Genomic DNA, 27,261 nt, shown 5'->3' with positions numbered 1-27,261 from the left:
GGAGCATCGTTGTTGGTGCTTGCTCCACGATTGGGTACTACTAGTACTTCGTCTCAGCCACATGGAGCCCCTAGAAGATGATGAACTTTGTCTTAGTAATTTCTGCCGATTATGATCACCATCAAGAAAATCCTCATCTACACTGAGCAAATGCGAAGGACTCGAGAGCGGCGTGTAGAACTGCTCCAGAGGTTGCAGGTCCACGAACTTCGTAAACGTCACCACCACCCTCACAGTAGGGACCACGAGGATCGCCACCTTCATCGGAAAACTGCATCCAGCTCCAATGGCAAAATCTGCTCGCTCCCGGCCACGTCAGATTCACCGGCAGCAACTTTTCTTGACCGGAAACTGAAAACAACGTTATGCACTTCGTAAACCCTAACTTTCCACTCTCCGACGTTTTCCATCTTCTCTTGTCTTCTCCAATTTGTTCTACCCACCAACTCTGTTTTTGTTACATCCATCCCCGGCCGGTATGGCGCTGCTCTTCGAGCAAAAGGCCGCCGCATCAGGATCGCTCATCGGAGCTCCGGCATACTCAAATGCGTCTAGAATTTTTCTATCGTCACAGTTGAGCACGAGAAGCGAACCGGCGGGGATGTTGCCTTTGTCGTCGCCGTCACCGAGGAAGAGGAAGCTCTGGTCTGCGCGGTGGATTTTGAGGCCGTCGAAGCCGGCGACGGTGGTGTCGGCGCGAAGGTTGTCGTCGCGCTTCCAGATTTTATCCATATCGGAGGGGGCGATTTTCCCGACGAAGGGGATCATGGAGCTCTCGAAGTGGAACGAGATCTTCATATAGAAGTCACGCATGCGGCGAAGCGCGGCAACAAGTCTCGACAGGCGTCGCCGCCACTTTGCCCAGGAGGTGGAGTCTAGCCAGGAGGTGCGCGATATCGGAGGCGCGCAGGCAAATCGCTTCCTGAAGCGGGTTCCAGCCAGCGCCGTTATGTAGGGAGATGTCGGCTCCGGCGGTGGCAAGGGCTTTCACGGCGACGATGTTGTTGAGGCGGACAGCAAGGTGGAGAGGCGTCTCGCGGAACGGGACGTCGCGGCGGTCGAGCACGGCGGAGATTTGTTCCCGCCTCCTCCGTCATTCGCGGAAAAGATAATTCGTAAATAAGTTTTAACAGGTTGATTGGATTTTTTCTCTGCCGTCAATCTTGATTAGCATGATATTGGGCCGAAGAAATCGCGGCGCGAGCGATATTGAATTTCCAAGCTGCAGCTTTATCAGGACCGATGTAAAAGGCATCTCTTCTAAACCTTTAAAGCATGATAAACTATAATGGAATAAAACAATTGCTAATCGAGCTTTTCGCTGATCATATTATTACGGAAGCGCGAGAGGTTGAGATTATATATTATATTATTATATATAGTAATATAAAAGAAGTTTGTCAGTATATAGTATATAATACGTTATTATATTATTAACTATATATATCTTTTAATATATAGGAAAATGACACTTGAACAACCATTTTTGACAACATTTAGACACGCGCACACGTGTCAAAATCTGAGTGGTCTAGTTGGAAAAATTAAATGAAAATGGACCACTCAGATTTTGACACGTGTGCGTGTGTCTAAATGTTGTCAAAAATGATTGTTCAAGTATCATTTTCCTAATATATATAAAAGAGTTGTTGTAATGTCTGACGATTAGATATTGTATGAAATATTCATATATAAAAAATACTTATTTTGTTGATGAAATTCCAGAGAGACGATGATCCATGTAGTATAGCTTTAGTTTAGTTGAAAATCCCTACTGTTGATCCGAAGTAGAGGTGTTGAGACCGAACGCTTGTCTTGGTTTCTTGCATCTTCAGTGGGATGTCACTCGGCCTCACGGTAGTCGCCAAAATGTTTAGGCAGGATTTAGAACCTTAATCCAAAACATTCAAAGTTGTCTACTCCGATGTCCAGTTGTGTTGTCTTCTCTCTTTTCTTTGTCCTAGCCATGGGGGAGGGTGCCTGCAAAAGACATTCCGACGCTTAAGTCAGTGACCTCGCGTAGTAATCTTGTAATCAAGATTAGTTATTAGAGCTCTAAGTTCAGTTCAAGTTCAAGTTCAAGTTACCTGTCTCCTTTGCCAGACAAATATTTATAAATTATAATGAGCTTACCGTTAGGTGTGACTCATTAACCACTAATGAATGACAATATTAATTGTCAATAAATGACAATTATTTTCATTAACTTTCCGACAGTTATTAATATTAATTACCTTAACGGCTCTTTTTACCAATCGGTTCATTGACCTAAGAGGTATCATCGGTCGGCCGACTCTTCTGCACCTTTACCGTTCGGTCGCTATGAGCCCATAGTAACACTTTACATATTACTTTTGTTCAATATTATATAGCTTAAAACTTAAGAAGGGCTGAACCAGGAAGGCTATACATCTGCTATAGGTTGTCAAGAACTCCAATTCTTTGATTTAAAGAGCTGCATCAACCTCCAATAGCAGGTGAAGAGGAAGACAACTGGACTTTGGAACCTAGTACATGGTAAACAAAGAGAAGAATTACTCTGGAAAGAAAAGCTTATGCTGGAATTTACTTGCTATAGGAAGTTGTTTTCACCTAGGATAGTTAGCCAACTAGTTTTACATGTAGCTCCTATGTATACAATAGAAATTATGTAATAGAGTTAGGAAGTTTTTGAGTGTATCTATTTTTGACAAATTAATTGTATTTCTAATGTTTATAGTTTATTTATATAGTAAAATTTAATTTGGTTATTTATACAGACTTATTATTAAAAAATTTGTTGTGATGATTAAATAATTTAAATCACTAAAAAATTAAATTATTACATTACCGGCGATTTTGGAGGAAACCCCTGCAAATAGGAGCGGTTTGTGCAAGCCCGACTATTTCCGGTGGTTCTGGAGGCAACCCCTGCAAATAGGGGCGATTTTTGTAATGCCTGACTATTTTCGGCGGTTTTTGTAAAATCCTGATTATTTCTGGTGGTTTTTATAAAACTCTGGCTATTTTCGATGGTTTTTAAAAAGCCTTGCTGTTTTTGGTGGTTTTTACAAAACCCCGGGCAATTGCGGCGACTTTTTTCAAAAACCGTCGGTAATGTTTAATGACGCTGCTTTTACCTGCGTTTTTTGCAATCATGGGAAACACATTTTATAGGGGTTAAAATCACCGGTAATGCTAAAAATAACTCCTGGAAAAATTGTGTACTTTTGTAGTGATATGTCCTATTTATATTATGCTAAGACAAAAACCTTAATCATAAAGGAAAAGAGGTAGAAATGTAAAGGGTGCTGTGAGGTTGGTCGAAAGAAAGTCTCTTAAAGTTCATATGTACAGTAGAAGAACATTGTTATTCCAGGAAAAGACTTAATAGGAAACTTAGATAATCGTTGCATGAGTGGAGTAAAGGGAAACGACACCGGTTATTTTCGGTTATACGCAACGATTCATGAACCGAGGTATATACAAGCGAGGTAAAAAGGGGTAGTCTTTTTGCCTCGGTTCAGAACTAAGGCAGTTTGTGGGATCTTTTGCCTCGGTTGGTTTCAAACTGAGGCGGTAGATGCTTTTATTTTTTTTCTTTCAAAAAATGAGGTTTTTTTACCTTGGTTGGTTTTGAACTGAGGTAGTAGATGCCTTTTTTTCCAGAAAATGGGATCTTTTGCCTATTCAAAGTTAGTTTTTTAGATCTGCAATGGACAATGGAGACAACAACGAAACAGATGAAGGCAGCGACGAACGGTCGAAGGCGACGACGAACAACCAGTGGCGGCGGCAAATAGTAGGTGGGCGACAACGAACAACGTTCGCACGTGAAAAATAGAGGGAGCAACGTTCGCACGACGGAAATAGAGCCAACGAAGATGGAGAACACATCAGTCACTTCGCATAGGAGAAATGGAGGCCACAAACCAATAACTTTGCCTGAGAAAGAATGGTTACGCGAGGAAGAAGGAACATTAGGTTAAAATTTCTTACGACGATAGCAAGTGGTGGTGGCCAGTAGTGGAGGTAGCAGTGGTAGCCACTGGTGGGGGTAGCAGCGGTGGAGCGTCAAGGAAAACTTGTTCGCGCGAGATGAGAAGCTGCAGTTCGCGTTCTCTCTTTGACGGAAGAAGAAGAAGAGTGAAAATGTGCTTACTGTAAACAGGCTATTACCTCGGTTATAAACAAAACCGATGCGTAAACCTTCCAGAAAAAATTTAAAATAAAATTGTAAAGGGAAAATTTAAAAATATCTACTAACTATAGGCCTTGGTTAGAGGTTAAACCGAGGCATAAAGGGCCTATGACATCAGTTAAAATGGAACCGAGGTAGTAGAGGTTGAAAAACTGGATATGAAACATGCAAAATCAAAGGCTGTCATTTTCTGGGCGGACCTACTGCCTCGATTGGTCAGAGAACCGAGGCAGTAGGCCTATTTCAAAAAAGCTATTAGAGTTTTTCGACTTGATTGGTCAGAGAACCGAGACAATAAGCCTATTTTGAAAAAGCTGATAGAGTTTTTTGCTTTTACTGGTTAGAGAACCGAGGCAGTAGGCCTATTTCGAAAAAGTTGTCAGGGTTTTTTGCCTCGGTTGGTGAGAGAACTGAGGCAAATAGGCCTATTTTAAAAAAGTTGTTAGCTAAAAAGTCTAATTTGCATGGGATCAGTAGGATTTTTTACCTCGATTGGTCAAAGAACTGAGACAGTATATACCTTTAGACATCGGTTCACATTAAACCAAGACATAGAGTGTCACCAAAATTAAAAAATTGCCATTGCATTTTTATATGCTTCGGTTTTTGTGAAACCAAAAGCATAATGTGCGAGTTAAAAGACTCTTTATTTACTTAGTGTTGCTATCTTTTGATGTTTACATGTGATTGATCTGATGATTAGTCTTATGTAATGATTTGCTATTCTGGCCTTGCTGCTATATGTTTTAAGTGAGATGTCATGTTGGTTTTGGTGCCTGAGTCAGGGCAGCGTTGTTCCCTTTTTATACTTTTATTTTTGCTACTATCCTTGCGGTGCAATTTACTAGGTCACATTGATATTTTCTTTATGTGGGTTATTCGTGTGTATGATGTTTGTTGTTTGAGGGCTTGCTTTCATTCACGTTTAGGTTTTGTCGATGTTATTATTATTTTGTCCACTATTTTTTTGTATACAGATAGTAATTATTCATGGTTATGCAGTGCATGTTTTCCTGTATCACAATGGTTCTTTTTTGTGTTGACCATGCTGTCTTTGGATTGTGCCATGTTGTTTTTAACTGTTACCATGATGTTTTAAGCAAGTATACCGAGTTGTTAAAATGGATATCCTGAGGTTTAAAGCACGTGTCGAGTTGGTTCTTTTCACATGTCTTATAATACATTGTCATGGTGCATGGACTGTGTCGAGTTGTGTTTAACACGTTGTCATGATATATTATGTTTTGCCGATCTGTTTACATATGAAATCAAGGATGTAGGGTTTGTGGCCATGTTGTGCCGGGTTGTGGATGTGTCAGTATTCTATTCTTGGCTTGTGCTAGGTTGGGATTAACTCCTATTATGATATTTCAAGCATGTGTTGGGCTGTTTTGTATGTGACCATATTGTTGTGAATGTGTCCTAAGTTGTTTAACATGCAGTCATGTTGTTTTGTTGCTTACCGAGTTGCATATACCTAATTCTAGTATATTTAATATGTTACCATTCTTTACTGAGTTTTTATATAATATTATCATCATGTATATAAGTTGTGTTGTGATGTTTTAAATTGTTATCGTGAGGTACATAGTATGTGTCGTGCTGTTATATATTGTTATCTGATATTTGAAGCTTATGCCGAGTTGTTAAGCGCATTGCCATGTTTTCTTAGTGATAGTTGAGTGGTTCATATTGGTTGCCATGATGACTTCATGCTTTGTTGCTCTATTCTGGAAGATTTTGGTGTATATTTTTGTGTATTTTCATGCTGTTATCGTGATTGCCAAGTTGCGTTCCATTGCTTTTATGATATTATTATAGAATCATAGTATTGGCTCGATGATTGAGTTTAATATGTTTTATTTATGTTTTGATATTTATTTTGTTAGTTCACTCTTACTTAGTTGTGTTTGTGTGATCATCTGTACAATTTATATTGTTATACAAAAGTAAATGATTTTATAGATGTTTCAATTGATGAGCAAGCGGCGAGATTTGTAGAGTGGTTAGAATGTTTTGTCGTTAATTTAAACGCTTTTATTTAAGTATAATGTGACTGTTTTATTTATTTTGTTTATACTTTTATCCAATGGACATTTAATAAATTAAGATTTTTATTACATCAATTTTCGAAATGGAATTCGATTTTAAATTTCCACAAATAAAAATGTTTTATACTTGACTTGTGGTATTCTAAATTGGAGTGTTACTGTCACTTTAAGTCTATGTTCTGGAAAAAAAATTATAGAAACTGATACAATTTTTTTTTCAAAGGAAAGAAAAGATTATTGTAAACATTGACGCAAGTTTTTTTAAAAAGGAAAAAGAGATATTCTAGAGAAAAATTGTAAAATTTAATGCAAATTTTTTCTAAAGAGATCACTTTGGAAAATATCCTCTTAATGCATGTTTATTTTTTGAAAACTTGGTGTGAGTACTGACTTGATTGGCTGCTTCATTTTCTTTCTTACGGTGTTGTTTCACTTGGTTTCTTCTTTTATTATTATTTTTGTCAATGTTTGAGTAGCTAACTCTATTTGGTGCAGTATTTATTTAGTTGTCAATTAGTAATGTTGCTACCTTGTTTTGTTTGGTGCATTTGTGTAGGCCATTGGACTTTGAAACATGTTTTGGAAAAGTTAAAATGGCGTTGCAATGGTTTTAAAGAAAAAAAAAATCCTGACCTATGTTTTTCCTTTAAGAAAACAGTTGTTGGAATTTTTTTGTACTGTTTTGTGGTTTGTAAAATTGCCTTGGTGTAATAATATTTGATGGTTAAAAAAATTTGTTTTGGTATCTTGTTTTAATTCTGGAAAATATAATGTAGTTTGAGATGCAAATTAGAATGAATTGATGCTTGAATTTTGCTATTTTTTAGTCATGGTGTTGTTTGGAAAGATTTTTTTTTTGTGTGATATTTTTTAGGGGTTGCTTTGGCATGCTTTAGTGTTATAAATTATTTGAATTAGCTGCTGGAAAAATCACTAAAAAAAATGTTACTATGGAGGTTTATTTTTTATTTTTAATTTTCAAAAGTTGTTAAAACTTCTACCGTTAGAATCGTAACTATTAATTTGCAAAGATTTTTAATGAGTTATAGTATCCGACCCTTACTAATATATTTATATTGTGGAGGTCTTTTTTTATTAAAGGTTTTAACCTCTTTTATTAATGATTATTATATTATAGAGGTTTGAAATCTTCTTTATTTATAATTATCCATTTATATTCATAATTTCTTAATTTAATTAAATATGTTTTTTATAATAAGAAAAAAATAAAATATATAAAATTATAAAATACACAAAAATTATTCAAAATTAATTTTATTGATGATTTAAAATAACATACATTCATTGATAATTATAATGTAAATATAAAAAAAATAGATAATGTTTAAATAATATTGCAAGATTGACCAAAAAATTCTAACATGGTGAAAAACTATCAAATCAATTAAAAACATATAGGTTAAAGTTGATGAATGTAACATCCCAAAATACAGTAATTACCATAATTCAGAATTAATTACAATTAACAGTAAACATTTCAGTCTTTACATTAATAAAACGAAGTTCCAAAGTCGAACGGCTTTAATACAGAAATAACGAGCACGAATCGGAAACAGGGAAAGTCTAGAACGAACGGTTTTACAAAATATTTAACCGAACGTCCAAAATGGAAACTAATATTTACACTCCTAACATAAACGAGCGTTCTAAGGCTCGGCTTTGACTTCCACCTCGACCAGATTTTCTTCCTCAATGACGTCTTCCAGAGTGGTCTCGCCTTTTGCTCACATCCACACGGATGATCATTGCAAGACAGGGCGAACGTACATATACAATGGACAACACAAGGAAAACGAAAGGGTAAGCTTAAGTAATTTAATTTATACATCAACATATACACTAACATTTCAATTCACACAAGCACATAACTCAACATATAACATCATCCGAAATATATATATATATATATATATTTATTCTAGACCGACCGTCCGGACTGTATGAATCTGTGTAGTTACAAGCGTCCTTGCACCCGAGTGATGTAGTAACTGGGATACACCAAACAGCTGCCACTCGAGGTTAGTCCGTTCTTACGTCGCCCATGTTAACTTATGGACTATGGACCTCCTGCCGTTCCCACACATGACATACTCCCTCTACATGAGGATGAGTACTCACGGAACATCAGGATGGACAGCGAGTCTTAACTTATCCACAGTCATACTTTACCAAAGTTAATATTCAATATAAGCAAGAGACATTCCTCCCTGGAACGCTCGTTCAAATTCCATAATCGTATAATCATTCAATATAGTGTTCACACATCAACATCTTATAATTTATCATCATCTTTAGCTTCAGTTTTAAAAGTATAAAATAACGAACGTTCATACTTCTGAAGAACGAAGACGAATGCTAAAGACTAGATTTAGCAGACTCGTTGCCAAACAGAATAAGTTGACACATACTTATATGACGAACGTCACTGCTACTCGAATCAGTTGAATGAACCGACTCTTAGAGATATACAATCAATGTTCAGAATAATTTAGGTACAAAGATTCTAGGCCGAATCCAAATGAATAAAGACACAACAAGACAAATAATTAATTATACTGAGAACCATTTGTTTAAAGGGATCGACTGCCAGTCAATGACCGAACGCGATAATATACATTTACTAATAATTTTGGACGGACGCTATTTACGCCCCTTTAGAAATCAAAGGTAAGGACGAGCGTTCGGTATAAGACCGAACACTTCTTAGGACGAACACTAGTTGTAAGACCGATAATTAATTAGGACGAACGCTCAGTGTAAGACCGAGTACTAAAGAGGACGAACGCTCAGTGTAAGACCGAGTGCTACAAATTTGTAAGTATAAGGGATAATACATTATAACTTAATTTAAATTGTAAGGTTACCACTAGACTGAGCCGAACGCTCAACATAGTATTTCACGGACGCTCGTTCTCGATCAGAACTCTTTCCAAATGAAAGAATTCCTTTTTAAGCAATTGATTAGAAACCGAACGGTATAAGACCGTACGATGACGAACGTATTTTATCATAGTAAAGATTTCATATTTACGATTTTCTTGTAGTTCAATTTATCAATTTTCACCGTATCAGTTCATACTTTATAATTCATATCAATATCAATTTCCACACTTTATGCGATTCACATTAATCATTCATACTTCAAAGGAATAAATCATCTCATATTCATACGTATCAACCATAAACATACATTTCAACCAACATATATTATATTCATTCAGTACAACAACGTTCGTTCATGAATACTCAACCAGCATACATCTCATACATTCAGTTCATATCATGCTTGCATACAACATACAAGTATCAATTAAATTACTAAGCTTCCCTTACCTGGATCAGAAGTGAACGTCCTAACTCAAGGTGTTTTGGTCCGTCCGCTAACAGTTTTCTACCCTCAAAGGATCACTTAATTCTTCCAACCAGATCTAACCATAAAACCAAGAAATACTAAGAACTTAACCTTTCATGCTACTAGAATTTGGTTTTGCATGAGACAGAAAAACGTTCGACGAAGAAGAGAAACTTACCAGTTTCAAACGTGAACTTGTTCGGTTTACTGGAAAGCTTAGGACGCCGGAATCTCTTCTACGGTCTCTGAAATGGGATCGGAGTAGAGAATGGTGAATTACAGTAGAGAGAAGATGAGAGGTTCTAGAGAGAAGGTGGAGAAGAAGAAAGGTCAGAATCTTGGTGGAGAAGAAGGTGCATGTAGAGAGTGGAGGAAGTGTTTTCAGAAAATTCATTTTTTCTTCCCAACGTCAAACGGACGTGCACTCTCATGCGGACACCTGTTTTCCACTACCGATTCAGAAGGTTCCAAAGTGACACTTGGCAGGCGTGGGTCAGAGAATGTGAGTGCGTTTTCAATAAGACTGAATGGGTGTCGCGGTGCATTAATGAGAGCAGACAGGTGACTCAGCAGTGCATTAATTTGATTAGACAGATGGCTTACGGTTTAATTTTCCAAGGCCTCACAATGACCTAAACAAAATCCCTAGTAAAAATAAAAGTTTAACATAAGAGCAATAGCTCAGCATTTGCTTCCTATCCTTTCTTGTAATTTGATTCCAACAATATGTCCAACAAGTAATTGTTCGTAGACTCCATTGCTTCCGATGCTTTTAACCTTTGGCTGATAATTCCCATAAATGATATTCTTATTTCTTTGTCAAATGCTTTAATCCTCTGTTAGAGTAATTTATAAATGATGTTCTTATTTCGTTGTGAATTGGAACATCTACTAATACAAGTATGCAATAAAGCAAAAAAAAAAGTAATAGAAAGTCACAGTAGTTATAGAATGCTTCATGCACTATGAAATAAGAGAAAATAAATGTGATTTATAATTTAGATAATAGTTAGTATGATATAGAAAGTGAATGAAACAATAATAATCAGTTTCATAGAAATGACAGACATAAATTCAACAGTGGTCAAAGATTACTGTTGTTCATATGAACTTCTACTTCATATTATATAATAACATTAGTTGTATATTAATGTGTTTTATGAATGTTCAAAGTTCACATCCAAAGTAACACTTATTCTCTAGAACCAACTATATCTCGCAATAACACTTATGTAGCGTCTGTACCCAAGACAAATATATATATATATATATATATATATATATATATCACTAGTAAAAAAATTGGTTTTAAACTCGCGTTATAGGCACCGGTTTAAGTGAAACCGAAGCCTATTAAAATACGGTGGCATATTACCTCGGTTAAAGTAATGACCGAAGTCTAAAAGCTACGAAACAGTGTTTATGCCTCGGTTTAAATGGAAACCGAGATATATAGTCATTTTATATTTTTTTTTTTATTTTTTTATGAGGATTATATGCCTCGGTCAGGTGTAAAACCGATGCCTATACGCATGTATTGTTTCGGGTGAGAGTGAACCGAGTCATATGCACGTATCTTAACTTACCTTTCATTTCCTTCTTCCTCCAGATCTCACTCCCACTCTCGCTCCCTGCTCTCCCTCCTTTCCTTCTTCCTTCCCACCCTCGCTCTCCCTCCTTTCCTTCTTCCTCCCCACCCTCGCTCCCTCGCTCTCCCTCCCTTCCTTCTTCCTCCCCACCCTCGCTCCCTCGCTCTCCCTCCTTTCCTTCTTCCTCCTCACACCCTCGCTCCCTCACTCTCCCTCCTTTCCTCCAGATCTGACTCCCTCCCTCCCACTCCCTCCATCGCTTTCTCGCGTCGTCCCCGACCGCACCACCGGCGACATCGCCTTCTCCGACAACGACCCCAACGTCCTTGAGTCTAGATCTCGTCGCGCGACAACACCCACACAGCCAGCACAGCCGCGAGATCGGTGGTTTTCGACGAGAGAGAAACGATGGTGGACGCGGCGACGGCGAGGACGCGGCGACGGCGAGGATGCGGCGATGGCGAGGATGCGGCGACGGCGAGGACGCGGCGGCAGCGAAAATTCCTCGATCTCCCTCACCATCTCTGTTTTCTCTCCTACCGTTTGAGTTTCTGTGATTTGAATTTGGTTTTTTCGATTTGAGTTTGGCTTCTGCGATTTGAGTTTGGTTGTTGCAATTTGAGTTTCGTTTCTCCGATTTTTGAGTTTCTGGGTTCTCTGTGCAAGTTCGGGGTGGAGAAGATTGAATCATGGAGGCACGATTTGGGTTTTGGGTTGCTGTTATGGTGGTTTTGGGTTGTTGTTTTGCGTTGCAGGTTGCTGTTCTGGGTTATGTTCTGGGTTATGGGTTGCGCTTCTGGGTTCTGCAGTTGCATTTTTGTGAATCTCGGTCACCATCTGCTTGAACTGAACTGAGTTACCTAATTTTTTTTTAAAAAAAAAAGTGTTACGACCTCGGTTATTTAAAATTCGGGGCATAATCTTACCACTTTTGTCTCGGTCCATGACCGAGGCATAAAACCTATATTTTTTTACCCCGTCTGATTATGCACCGGTTGTAGAACCGGTGCCTATAACTAATTTTAACCGGTGTTATATCGTGCTGGTGTACTAGTGTATATATATATATATATATATATATATATATATATATATATATATATATATATTTAGTGACTTAAATTGAATCATGTCAATTTTTTTAGTGTGCGATTCTTTTTTGTTCTTCTTCATTGTTTGCCTTTTAACATTTAGAAATCTTTATTATAATATTTCTATTTATGGGGTAGACACTCTATAATGAATATGAATAAGTTAATTTCTAGCAAACTAATGCAAGGAATTCATTCATCACGACTTCCGCTGAGGTTGAGAAATTCATTGGTCTAAACAACTTCAAATTGTGCTAGTTGAATATGTATGCACTCTTATGATTGAACCAGCCCTTCTAAAATCTTTGGAAGATGAATCTAGACTTCATGGTTGAGAAGGACAAGAAAATGTTGTTAGAGAAGGTTCACACTACGTTTGCTCTTAGGCTTTGTGTTAAGGTATTAAGCGAAGTTTTAAATGAGACAACCACAACATAACCACGGTATATCGTTTGTATCTAAAGATTGTTTCAAATAAGTAAAAAAGCTACTAGTGAACAACTTGGTGAATTTAACAAGTTCATCCTAAATCAATAAAACATATATGTACAAATTGATGATGAGGATTTGTACGAAATATTTGTTGTTGGAAAATAACCAAATAGAGAGAGGTTGAATTGGTTTGATGTTAAAGATTAAAACTTTAAAGTTTTCTCCCGAAAAATAAGATATTTATGAAAGCCTTTATTTATTTTTTTAACTTAGCAATCAAAATAGTAAAATAAAGAGGGTATGGATAAGAGATATTTAAACAATAGTTTTTATATTGATTCAGAAAGATCTTACATCCAATTGTTAGAGTGATTAACTAAACACTATATCAATATGAAAATTACAATCACTAGTGAGTGAAACATGCAATGAATAGTTTAAGATATAGAAAGAACACACCGCTCTTGAAGAACCATAAGAGATGAAGAAAATATTTGTCTTAAGGTTACAAGAAATGAACATCTTCTTTGAATCATGCAAATGATACCATTCTTGAATCACAAAAAAAATTAACATGCTTACAAACCTTAGCAGATCCACACTAGTGCAATGAAGGGATACGACAATGGTTGTACAATCGATGTATATTCAGATGAGGTAAAAAGTAAAACTTTTTGGCCTCGACTCAAAAATCGAAGAAAAAAGGTTACAATTTTGCCTCAGTTCAAAAAATCCAAAGCAATAAAAAAAAATATGGTTTTATTGCCTTGGTTTTGGTTTGAATCCAAACCATAGTCCTTTAAAATTAATTAATTAATTAAAGTGTCTATGACCTCGGTTCGATGTAGAACCGAAATAGTAGACCCTTTTTCTCTTAGGTTTTTACTAGAACTATTGTCTAAAATATGTTTTTTTTTTAAAAATGGTCATTTCCATAAACATTTCATATTACATAAACCCATAAACAAAGAAACAAACCTGCACATAAAAAAAATTATCCACAACCTAGAAATATAGCCCTACATATAATTATCTAATGCGATTTTTGGTTTTGATAGCTATAGCTATTATTTTTGAACGAAATTGTTTTTGACCACTCTTTTAAAACTTCTATTTCACGATAAAAATACCAGGATCCCTTATTTTGAGTGAATCTGAACTTTAAAAATTATTTGGATTGTAAATCTTAAAATGACCCTACCTTTTACTCTCGTTAACAATTTTTACCTTATTATATATGGATTTAGGTAGAAATTTTTTTTTTGATACTGTGGTAGCTCGCATAGCTAGCTAATCCTTCTAGATTTTTAAGAAAATGTTGTTTTCTATTTTTTGGAAATTTATTAGACTTTGAATTTTGAACTAAACATTTTTGTGAGGGGTTTTTACGATTTTTCTTGTCATTCCATCAAATTTTTTGGTCATTTGAAGTTTGTTTGAGCACTCTCAGTTTTATTTATACCTATGTTTTGATGTGTATGATGTATGAAGAATAAACAACCAAATGAAAACATGAAAAACCTAAAACGAAACTAACCTTGAAGGTGACTTTGGTGCTAAAACGTAACGAAATGAACATCACGAAGTGTACACCTATCCAAAGAGCACATGTGCACAAAATCAATCGGTGAAAACAAAAGAAAATCATACCTAAGCACTTAATCAACGTAAAATGAAAGAAAAAATGATGAAATGTTGAAGTTGATGGTCGCGAAAATGGAAGATGAGAGAGCAGCACACAAAGAAATGGCTTCTATCTGAAATGTGAAAGAGGTTCTGTTCGCGAAATTTAACTCTATAAACATGTTATTACCTCAATTATTTTATTAACCGAGACAATAAAGACTCTATATCCTTAGTTCTATTAGGAACTGCTACTTAAAGCTTCATCAAAAAAATATTTTCAGTTATTTTATGTCATGGTTCGCAGTATAATTGAAGTAAAAACACTTTATGGCCTTGGTTCTCTAAACAACCGAGGTCATAGAGTCCTCTAGGCTTCGGTTATTTATGAACAAAGATATATATGTTTGCAATAATTGTAAAAATACTACCGTGCCATTTTATGCTTCGGTTGCAACGAAACCGATGTTAAATATACAAGTTAACATCCATATCGTTTTACTAGTGACAAACACCTCAAGAGTCAGACTTGATAAAATTTAAACCACTAACGATAACTCAATTTTTCTCAAAGGTTAACAAGAAAGAGTTTTTCACTTTCAACTTCTTATGTGTATTTTGAATGAAAGTCTACCACTTCATTTCTAAAGTTCCTTTTCGAAATTATGTCAAGAATATGAAACACCAGTTTTAAAAATAGTGAAAATAATTGATTATTATATAAGTTATAATATATTATTAAGTAGTATTTAGAAAACAAAATTTATTTGAGATAATTGATTATACTGGGCATAATAAAAACATGTCCTTTTAAGTTACAATCAATTATTTTACTGGTATTTGTAAAAAATAAAAAACTTTCGCAAGAATTTTTCAATGCTCTGATGCTTAGTTCTCCTATACATAATTCTAAACTAAAGACTTAACCAAAAAATAAAAAAACTTTGTACAAAATTTTATAAGTTTTCAAGCCTTTATTGTCTTCAATTAACCTTCCATTTTCAACTTTGGCATCATTATCAAAACTTTATCTTGAAATAAGATTTCATTTTCTTTTATCAAGAAGAATTAGAAAATCTTATCACGTTGTTCATTATTTAGGAAACATGATAGACGTCCAAGTTAAAAGTGGTTGGGTTCATTTAGTGTCCTTTGAGCTATTATGTGAATTCTGTTAGAGGAATCCTTGTGAAATGCATTATAGTATGTGGAAAAGTAATGATAGAGTCATGTTGATAGAGCGAAAGGACTTAAATTTGATATCAGTTTCAGCTTACTGTTGTTGAAAACATAAATAAGAAATATTGTGTAATAGTAGTGGTAGTAGAAATATCATGATGTGAAAACCAGATATTACATGGAGCAGTAAAATTTAAGGTTTATGTCACACTTATGATTGTCATCACTGTTCTATATGACTTTGTCGTTCCTTAACATTTGACCATAAAGTGCCATAGTATATGGATTCTTTTATAATTTTTTAAGTATATTCAATGTTCTTGTTTGGATAATTTAAAAGTTTGAATTACTGATATTGGGAATCTCAAAATTTTGAAATGAGGAGCTTCATATATTATTAGGTCATACACTTGGGTGTCTTCTTACCACGACGACTCAAGGGTTTGAAAGGTCTAAAACAACCTAAAAGTGAGGTATTTTTTCCATTAATAAAACACTTTATGTTAATGTGTATCACAATTTTCTTTAACTTGTTTTCAAGTTTTTTGTGATATAAAATTATCTATTAAATTGTCATAATTAATTTTATTTAATAATTCTTTTTCAAAATAAAGTGAATCCATTCAATCTTTATTGACAATGTTGATTTTAGATAAATTTTTATTTTCTTTAGCTTTGAAAAACTTCTTTCGATTGAAGCAGTGTATACTAGAATTGTTAACATTATTCTATAACTTATATAAGCATTTGAAAAAAAAATCTATTTCTTTATATAATTAAGAATGAGTTAAAACAATTAAATCTAATTCTGACAGTCAAGAAAGTAAATACAATTATAGACTAGTAGTATTTTGAAGTTTGAAATTTCATGCGCTTAAATTTAATTTTAAAATTTTAACCTTATTATAATTTATTAAATAACTTAAAAGATTACGAAACAAAATAATATATGTATATATAATATATATATATATATATACATATATATATATATATATATATAATATATATGTATATATATATATATATATATATATATATATATATATATATATATATATATATATATATATGTATATATATATGTATATATATATGTATATGTATATATATGTATATATATGTATATGTATATATATGTATATGTATATATATGTATATATATGTATATGTATATATATGTATATGTATATATATGTATATATATGTATATATATGTATATATATGTATATGTATATATATGTATATATATATATATGTATATATGTATAGTATGATATCTAAATTGAGCAGTTGTCAACATAATCGATCAACCGATCGTTCTATCCATTATAGAGACAACTCGTCATCTACTAATTATATTAAATGTTCATTAGCTATTTTATAGTCAAAAATGATTGTCAAACCTCCGCTAATAAGTCAAAGCGCTCGTCAAAAGTCAAGCGACATTAAATGAGATTGGGCGAATTAGTCCAACACTTAAATAATTGGACCAATAGTCCAGATAGTCTAGTTAATAAAAAAATAGTCAAAAGAAAGTTGCTCCTCCATTACCACAAACTGTTTCCTGCACCATTCCATACCTAATTTGCCCTTGTTATAAAACGGATGTCGACATCCGTTTACATATTTTATATTTTAGTTTATTGTTTTTATTTTAAAAAGAAATTATCCGTTAACGGATGTGACACATCAGTTTAATAGATTTTCAAAAAATATTTTAATTATTATTTAAATAATAATACATAAATTAAATTAATAATAATTATTTTATTAAATAAAATAAAATTAATTTATAAATAATTAAGTAATAATTTAAAAAAATTATCTATTAAATTGTCATAATTAATTTTATTTAATAATTCTTTTTCAAAATAAAGTGAATCCATTCAATCTTTATTGACAATGTTGATTTTAGATAAATTTTGGGTTAAATATGTTTTTAGTCCCTAAACTATTGACCGTTTCTGGTTTTCGTCCCTCTTCTAAAGTAAGGTACAATTTAGTCCTCAATCTTTAAAAACGTTCGTTTTAGTCGAAAAAACGAACGTTTTGAGGACTAAAACGAGGACTAGAAACAAAATTTTGAGGACTAAAACGAACGTTTTTCTAAAGAATGAGGACCAAATTGTACCTTACTTTGGAAGAGGGACGAAAACCAAAAACGGCCAATAGTTTAGGGACTAAAAACATATTTAACCCATAAATTTTTATTTTCTTTAGCTTTGAAAAACTTCTTTCGATTGAAGCAGTGTATACTAGAATTGTTAACATTGTTCTATAACTTATATAAGCATTTGAAAAAAAAATCTATTTCTTTATATAATTAAGAGTGAGTTAAAACAATAAAATCTGATTTTGATAGTCAAGAAAGTAAATATAGTTATAGACTAGTAGTATTTTGAAGTTTGAAATTTCATGTGCTTAAATTTAATTTTCAAATTTTAACCTTATTATAATTTATTAAATAACTTAAAAGATTACGAAACAAAATAATATATATATATATATATATATATATATATATATATATTATATATATATATATATATTATATATTATGAGATCTAAACTGAATAGTTGTCAATCATAACCAATCGATCCATCGCTCTATCCATTATAGAGACGACTCAAACGTTCGTTAACTATCCTATGGTTGAAAGCTATTGTCAAACCTTCGCTAGCAAGTCAAAAATCAAGAGATATTAAATGAGATTGGGCCAATTAGTCCAACACTTAAAAAATTGGTTGGACCAATAGTCCAGATAGTCCAGTTAAAGAAGAAATAGTCAAAAGAGAGTTTCTCCCTCCACCACCACCAACTGTTCCCTGCACCATCCCAATACCTAATTTACCCTTACTATAAAACGAATCTCAACATCTGTTTCACGTTCAACGGATGTTGACATCCGTTTACATATTTAATATTTTAGTTTATTGTTTTTATTTAAAAAAAAACTATCCGTTAACGGATGTGGCACATCCATTTAATAGATTTTCAAAAAATATTTTAATTATTATTTAAATAATAATACATAAATTAAACTAATAATTATTATTTTATTAAATAAAGTAAAATTAATTTATAAATAATTAAGTAATAATTAAAAAATAAATAAATAATATTTATGTATTAATTTAAAATATAAAAGATTAAAAACTAAAAACTAAAAGAAAAACTTCAACGGATGTGGCCATTTCCGTTTTAATAGATTTATAAAAAATATTTTAATTATTATTTAAATAATAATACAGAAATGAAATTAATAATAATTATTTTATTAAATAAAATTTAATTTATATATAATTAAGTAATAATTTTAAAAAAATTAAATAATATTATATATTAATTTAAAATACAATAAATTAAAAAACTAAAAACTAAAAAAAAACTTAACGGATGTGCCACATCCGTTGAAGAAAAGAGGTGGGAGTGTAGAATATTTTAAAATATAAAGGATAATTTTGGTATTTAAAAAAAATGTGATGAGCCAGGGAGCAATATGGGGTGGAGTAGGGAGTAACCCTCTAGTAAAAAATATCTAACCGTAATAACGCAGATTACGGGGCCAACTAACCGAATCTCAAGACTAACATGGATTATGGGCAAGTAACCGGATTTATCAACTAACCGGATTTTAAGGTAATCAGTTTATTTTACTTTTTAAGTTACACGAGAACCTAAGGAAAAGAGGTACGTTTTGTTCTAAGACTAAAGAGATCACATTGTGAGAAAATCACTTATTAGAGAACTAAAGTTCCATTACTCATATATGACTTTAGCATCGGAGTATCTTCGCAAGTATCCCCACTTCCATTGAAGAGGACACATTACATGGGTGGAAGGAGTGTGAACAAGTTGCAGGAAGATGAGCAAATAATATCATTGGAGGAAAAACAATTGTCCCAGACATACATTAACAAGGTTAGTATCTCGATCTTAAACAATCATACTGAAACAATAAATATATATATATATAAGTCTTTATAAGTATTCAAACGAGTAAGAACACTACAAAAATAATAAATTATAATAAAGATTTCTTCTGGAAGTTTTAAAAATCTCAGGAAAATTTTTGGCAGTTTTAAATAAAACCACAACTATATTTTATTTTTCCTAAAAGTTCCGGCGTTAAATGTAGAAACCGCAGTTAAGAGTAATTGGTTTTCTCATTTTCCAGCGGTTTTTAGAAAACCGCAGCAGGAGTTGAAAAATTTTCCTTTGTCTCGTCTTTGAGTTCGGGTCTTCAATTCTTATTTTCATCTTCTCCTCATTTTCATTTTTTCTAGTGCCTCTACTTCACTTCACGCCTCCATCAATATTATATGTTAGGAGGGGTTATTTTCCGGCGGTTTAGAAAACCCGGAAAAATTTCCGGCGGTTATGACTAAACCGCCCCTAATGTTTTTTTCTTTTTACATAAATTTTTTGGCAAATATTCTCCCTGAATTTTAGCTCCCTCCCCTCTTTGTGCCTTCATTTTTCATGTTTCTCATTTTCTCAAGCCCTAAGTTCCCTGCCTCCCTCCTACGCCTTCATCTCTGTTCTGATTTTCTCGTAAGTTCTCTCCATTCCTCGCACCAATTCTTCAAACCTAATTTGTTCTCTCCCTTCCTTGCACCATATTCTTCAGACCTAATTGTTCCTCCCTTCCCCGCGAGCACTAGTTCTTATTCGTGGAACTCTTCGGCTTGGTCTTCCGTTGCTTAGGAACGAAAATCTGGTGCGTTTGTGGGCTGAGCGAGGCCGACCGTCAAGGTGTTGTTCGTCGAAGGTCCAGGTGCCTCCAATCGAGGGGCTCTGGCGTGTGTTCGCTCCCGCACCGAGCATCAAGGTAAACCGGCAAGCTCTCTACTTTTGCCTCTGTACAGATTTTCTAAGAACTTGGTTAATGGGTGATAGGGATAAGATAAAGCACCTGAAACCCTTACCACGAGCTTGGTTGAGACTGAAACGAAGAAACTGTGGAAACTCTGGCACCTCTTAATCTGGTTCTGCAAGAAGAGGAGGCAAGTTAAATTTCTTTGCTCATCGTTGATGTACGTTTGGCAAGTGTACCAATCGTAATTGTAGTAACAAAATATCGTCCTCTGGGATTGAATGAGTTGAGTACTAGTTTACTAATTTACTTAATTTTAAGCAACAAAGATTGTCAAGTAAAATGATGAACATAAACAAGTGATGGAAATTCAAATAGTATAAACAATGTTAGAGAATTGATTTCATACCTTTTCATATAATTTCCTCCCCTTTTCAATCGATGTGTAAATTATAATTATCCACTTGAGTTTATTTAGAGCTTGTTTACCCCTAATCCCTTAGTAGGCAAACGTATCCCTTGAATTTGAATCCCCAATCCCTTAGGCCAATTACAAATTCAACAAGATCATGAAGAACAATCATATCTCAATTCAAACTAACTAGTCCTGCCCAATTTCCCAATTGTGACAACATCTAATCTGTTCTATTTATAAACGCAAGCAATTCCCAATCTCCCAACTGTGAAACTGCTCATAGAATAGACATTAAAACATAAATAGAACACTGGGATAATTATAATGAACTTAACATCAATTGAAAAAGGTTCAGAAAATATAATCCAAAGCACTACATCAATCCACTAACAAAATGGAAAATTAGTTCTGCATAATGTAAGAGAAATCCTAAAAGCAAAAGTCTCCAAAAAGCTACAGAAGAAGACGAAGATCCAGAAGAAAGCTTTGTTGTACGTGAATCCTTTTTGTCTCCCCCTCCCACGTGTTTTCCCTCTCTCCCATCATTTCCACAATTTCCTCCTTTTTAGGAGAGTGGTTTTCCTTTAATTTAATCTCTTTAAATCAGTCATAAAAGAGATCACTAACTGCTCAATAACTGCTCCTGAAAACTTTCACAGCCCATGGAAAATTCCCCACTCTGCCTGTGTTCTTCTCTGCTTTAATTATGTTTTCTTACGTGAATCCACAGATTACTCCACAGGTTGTGGAAACTTTCACAGCACAGTTGTTGAACTTTCTGGATTCATCTTGGTATCTTGTACATCAATTCTTCCCAAATTGTGATTTTGGCACTTAGAATCATCAATCTACAATAAAAACACAAAATGCCAATGTATGATCCGAAACAAAGATAAGCCATGACTAAATCCTTCAATGAATGCAATTATGCATGCAAATGACCTAAACTAAGACATGAATGCAATTACATTTACTCACACATCAAAATACCCCATGCTTAAACGTTTGCTTGTCCTCAAGCAAAGAAAATTCAACTAACACAGAATGATTATGCACACAGAATGATATAAAACCTAAATGGAAACATACCATCTCTTTTCAAGTTCAGTTCAAACAATGATATTCCTCCAGCCCATACTTCACAAAATTTCAAGCATAATGACTAACTTATTGGGACCTTAAGTGCAATTACTGAATTGAGGTATCACACAAGACATTAAGGCAGATAATATTTGACATTGAAGTGTCCTGAAAAAGATTTTCTATTAAGTTCCTCACTTAGAAAACACTTACCTGTCAACTAAGCATAGATCTTCCACTTGCCACACTCAGTCTCAAAGGAGTGTCTCTTCCCCAGTAACATATAGTCTCAAAGGGGTGTCAATTTATTCCCTCAATTTATTGTTTTGTTTTTGTTTTTGTTTTTGTTTTGTTTTTTTTGTTTTTGTTATATATATATAAACTTTGACAGACAATTCTCCAGTAACCAAGTGCAGTGAGTGTCACCATAGAAACCTAACAGAAAATATTTTCTATCTTTTCCCCAAATATTATCTTCCATTAGTATCTTAGTGTCAAATCACACTGTGTAGTGTGTGAAGTTTCCCAACAAGCAATCAGAAATCTATTCACAATGTGCTTAGAAAATATCATTGTTTAGAACATAGAACTCAGAGCTAAGATGATACATTTGCAGTGAAACATTAGATGCAACATGCAAATGCGAACAATGTAAGATACAATGTAAGATGTCATGCATACAAAATATTTACATGGTCCCCAATGTATGGAAAGTAAAAAAAAAATACAGGGGGTTAGAACTCACAAGATTAATGATGACTAGAGTTGAGCTTGGTGAGAACTTCTTGTAAGAGTTGTTCCTCCTTCGGCTGATGAAGAATTTGATTGTCCCTAAATTGGATGAACTCCTGATAATGTAGGAGTTGTTGTGCTTCGAGTTCAGTAAGGGACTGCTGGATATGAGCATTAGTGTCAACCGCTTTTTTTTTTTTTTTTTTTTTTCTTTTTTTTTTTTTTTTTTTGAAGAATAAATCAAGGAAATTCAGTTTCATCGGCACACTGTGATGCCATGAATGAGACACTGGTCCTCCATCTTCACTCTTGTGTAAATCTTCTATTCCTCTAGTGGAATTGAATATTGGCTCCAGCACTTCCAATTGATGAGCACACTTCACCACCTCTTCATTAATTTCTCTTTTCAACTCCTTTGCTTCCATTCCTGACAGTAGAGTTCTCTCTAATGGATTCTGCTTTACATGGAAATTTATCTCCTTCAACACAAGAGACTCAAGTATTTCAGCTTTGAAACAGTCCTCTCTGTCAAGTTTGTGCTTCACTGCTTCAGTCATAGAAAATGTGACTTTTTCATCTGCCACTCTTAACATCAATTGCCCTTGTTCTACATCTATCAATGCTCTTCCTGTTGCTAAGAATGGTCTTCCCAATATAATTGGGACTTTAGCATCTTCTTCCATGTCAAGAACCACAAAATCAGCTGGGAAATAGAATTTATCCACCTTCACTAGAACATCTTCCACAATTCCATAAGGATAAGTCATTGATCGGTCTGCCAATTGTAAAGTTATCATAGTGGGCTTTACTTCACCAATACCCAGCCTTTTAAAAATGGACAAAGGCATCAAATTGATACTTGCTCCAAGGTCACATAATGCTTTACCCACAGTTATGTTTCCAATCTCACATGGAATGACAAAGCTTCCTGGGTCTTTCAACTTTGGAGGCAATTTTTGTTGAATTATTGCACTGCACTCCTCTGTGAGCATAATTGTTTCATCTTCTTGAAGCTTCCTTTTCTTTAACAGCAAGTCTTTCATGAATTTAGCATAACTTGGCATTTGCTCTAATGCTTCGGCAAATGGAATATTAATGTGGAGCTTCTTAAAAACATCAAGAAATCTTGCAAATTGTTTGGCTTGTTCTTGCTTCTTCAACCTTTGAGGGAATGGAATTGTAGGGACATACTCACGCATCTTTTTCTCACTCTCTTGATTTTTTTCTCCCTCTTCCTTCTCCTCACATTTTCTCTCAATTTCTTTTTCAGCACTCTCTTCTACTATTTCATCAACTCTTTTCTTTTTCTCTCTCTCCATCTCACTCCTTTTTTCATTCTCTAACACTCTTCCACTCCTCAATTGAATTGCCTTGCATTGTTCCCTTGGGTTTGGTATTGTGTCACTAGGGAATGTGCCAGGAGATCTCTCTGAGAGTTGTCTTGAAAGTTGTCCAATCTGGTTCTCCAAATTTCTGATTGAAGCTTCCTGGTTCTTGAAATTAGTCCTTGTCTCATTCATGAAATTTGAAGTCTGGTCCACAAAGGTAGAAGTTTGCATTGTTAACTTCTCTAATGCATTTTCCAACGTAGACATCTTGTTCCCTTGATTGCTGGGTTGAGCTTGATATTGATATGGAGGCCTTGGCAGGTTAGATTGGATTGGATTACTCCAAGGTCTAGGTTGTTGGGGCCTCCAATTTGCATTAAAGTTGGTAGAAAATTGATTTTGTTGTTGTCCCACTGCATTTACTTGTACCTCTTGGTGAGTGGCCTGACATTCACCATTTTGATGCATTCCTCCACAAAAATCACACCCTGGAGATCTAGTATTCACATTATTCGCTTGCATATTTCCCATCTTCTGAGTCAAATCTGTAATCTGCTGTGTTAACAACTTGTTTTGGGCTAAGATAGCATCCAATGTATTAACCTCCAACACACCAGCTTTTCTATTTTGACGGTCAAACTGCATATTCACTGTGTTGTTTGCCATTAATTCTAAAGTCTCCAAAGCTTCCTCTGGTGTTTTCAAAATGAATGATCCTCCACTTGCTGCATCCAACATTGTCTTATAAGTGGGTGAAAGACCATTATAGAAAGTCTGCACTTGCAACCATTCAGGTAAAGCATGATGTGGACACTTCCTCATTAGTTCCTTATATCTTTCCCATGCCTCATATAAGGATTCATTGTCTTGCTGCACGAAGGAGGTGATCTCATTCCTCATTTTCGCTGATTTGGAAGGAGGGAAGTATTTGATTACAAATTTTGTAGCCATATCCTCCCATGTAGAAATACTTCCTTGAGGTAGTGATTGAAGCCAGCTTTTAGCTTTATCCCGTAGTGAAAACGGAAAAAGCCTCAAACGAATTGCATCATCTGAAACTCCATTATACTTCAAAGTATCACAGATTGCCAGAAAATTCTCCAGGTGAGAATTAGGATCTTCTGAAACTGCACCTCCAAATTGATTCTGTTGAATGACTTGTAACAAGGCAGGCTTGATTTCAAAATTATTGGCTTGAATAGGAGGTCTCACAATGCTTCCTTGATAACCATTAGGATCTGGCATAGAATAATCACGTATAGTCTTTCTCGGATTTTTTTCTTCTGCCATTGTTGATGTCTCCTCTTCTTGCTCAATTCGTCTCTGTTCCTTTCTTCTTTCTCGCTTTCTTCTTCTTGCACTACTTCTGTTGCTTCGTGCTGTGCGTTCAATTTCTGAATCAAAAAGTAGATCTTCCGGAGCAACAGTACCTCGCATAAACAACTTAAAGACACAAAAACACTGCACAAAAATTATACGTTACTAAAAACAAATAAAAACTCAAATCTTAAGCTAATTAGATCACTAATATCAACTAAAATCAATCCCCGGCAACGGCGCCAGAAACTTGATGTACGTTTGGCAAGTGTACCAATCGTAATTGTAGTAACAAAATATCGTCCTCTGGGATTGAATGAGTTGAGTACTAGTTTACTAATTTACTTAATTTTAAGCAACAAAGATTGTCAAGTAAAATGATGAACATAAACAAGTGATGGAAATTCAAATAGTATAAACAATGTTAGAGAATTGATTTCATACCTTTTCATATAATTTCCTCCCCTTTTCAATCGATGTGTAAATTATAATTATCCACTTGAGTTTATTTAGAGCTTGTTTACCCCTAATCCCTTAGTAGGCAAACGTATCCCTTGAATTTGAATCCCCAATCCCTTAGGCCAATTACAAATTCAACAAGATCATGAAGAACAATCATATCTCAATTCAAACTAACTAGTCCTGCCCAATTTCCCAATTGTGACAACATCTAATCTGTTCTATTTATAAACGCAAGCAATTCCCAATCTCCCAACTGTGAAACTGCTCATAGAATAGACATTAAAACATAAATAGAACACTGGGATAATTATAATGAACTTAACATCAATTGAAAAAGGTTCAGAAAATATAATCCAAAGCACTACATCAATCCACTAACAAAATGGAAAATTAGTTCTGCATAATGTAAGAGAAATCCTAAAAGCAAAAGTCTCCAAAAAGCTACAGAAGAAGACGAAGATCCAGAAGAAAGCTTTGTTGTACGTGAATCCTTTTTGTCTCCCCCTCCCACGTGTTTTCCCTCTCTCCCATCATTTCCACAATTTCCTCCTTTTTAGGAGAGTGGTTTTCCTTTAATTTAATCTCTTTAAATCAGTCATAAAAGAGATCACTAACTGCTCAATAACTGCTCCTGGAAACTTTCACAGCCCATGGAAAATTCCCCACTCTGCCTGTGTTCTTCTCTGCTTTAATTATGTTTTCTTACGTGAATCCACAGATTACTCCACAGGTTGTGGAAACTTTCACAGCACAGTTGTTGAACTTTCTGGATTCATCTTGGTATCTTGTACATCAATTCTTCCCAAATTGTGATTTTGGCACTTAGAATCATCAATCTACAATAAAAACACAAAATGCCAATGTATGATCCGAAACAAAGATAAGCCATGACTAAATCCTTCAATGAATGCAATTATGCATGCAAATGACCTAAACTAAGACATGAATGCAATTACATTTACTCACACATCAATCGTATATCACAATGTCTTAATTTACTTTTTTTGCAGATTTTCGTAAATTATATTATTTTTTAAAGTTTGTTTTAACTTTGTTTCATATATGTTATATTATGATTCAGAATCTTGAGATACAATGTTTTAAATTGTCATATTAATGTTTCAATAAGACTTTTTTATAAACCTCGGATTCTAGACTCTGCTTGTGGTTGGGCTATCTTGAACTAGCTTTGAATTAAGGTGGATCCAATGGACACTTGGTGACTTTAATGTTAAGTTCACAAAACCAAAGTTTAAGATAATTTTTATTAAATTTGTCGGGCAAAATAAAAAGCCGATTAATTAGACAACTGGATATAGTTTTGTTATTTTCATTAAAGTGAACAATTTAGGTTTGGTAAACATCCTGCATATTAGGGCTGTTTCTACAAACATGTACAAAGTATATTAATTGGTATGTGGATTAGAGTTTGAAAGTAAAATTTTCTGTAAAATTTTGTTTCTTATTTGATTTGAGCTTCTGCTCTGGATTTATTTTATTTGTGCGTGTACTATTAGAAACTGTGTGTTGTTTGGAAGTTAATATTACTATCAGTTATGTAGTGTTACTTAGGAATATTTGCTTTGGA

The 27,261-nt window shown here is 34.2% G+C and overlaps 2 protein-coding genes, 1 non-coding gene and 1 pseudogene across 3 annotated transcripts in view; 2 read left to right on the top strand and 2 right to left on the bottom strand.

The window, feature by feature from the left end:
* LOC124843584 (putative terpene synthase 2) overlaps positions 1 to 27,261 on the top strand; it is a 72,017-nt gene that overhangs the window by 8,829 nt on the left and 35,927 nt on the right. The window lies entirely within an intron of this gene.
* LOC148196682 (uncharacterized) lies at positions 261 to 11,884 on the bottom strand (annotated as a pseudogene).
* On the bottom strand, positions 22,584 to 25,331 carry LOC148196680 (uncharacterized). The gene has a single exon (XM_088092837.1). It carries the CDS (start codon positions 25,329 to 25,331, stop codon positions 22,584 to 22,586), a length of 2,748 nt encoding a protein of 915 aa, XP_087948963.1.
* LOC148196681 (small nucleolar RNA R71) lies at positions 24,691 to 24,797 on the top strand. The gene has a single exon (XR_015780529.1). It is a non-coding gene; the product is annotated as a small nucleolar RNA R71 (small nucleolar RNA).

The sequence above is a fragment of the Vigna umbellata genome, chromosome 6 (genome assembly GCF_029865625.1).
Source record: "Vigna umbellata cultivar VRB3 chromosome 6, Vumbellata_1.0, whole genome shotgun sequence".
NCBI classification, from domain to species: Eukaryota; Viridiplantae; Streptophyta; class Magnoliopsida; order Fabales; family Fabaceae; genus Vigna; species Vigna umbellata.
Note: the sequence above shows the minus strand (reverse complement) of the source record. Positions and strands in the feature narration are given on the sequence as shown.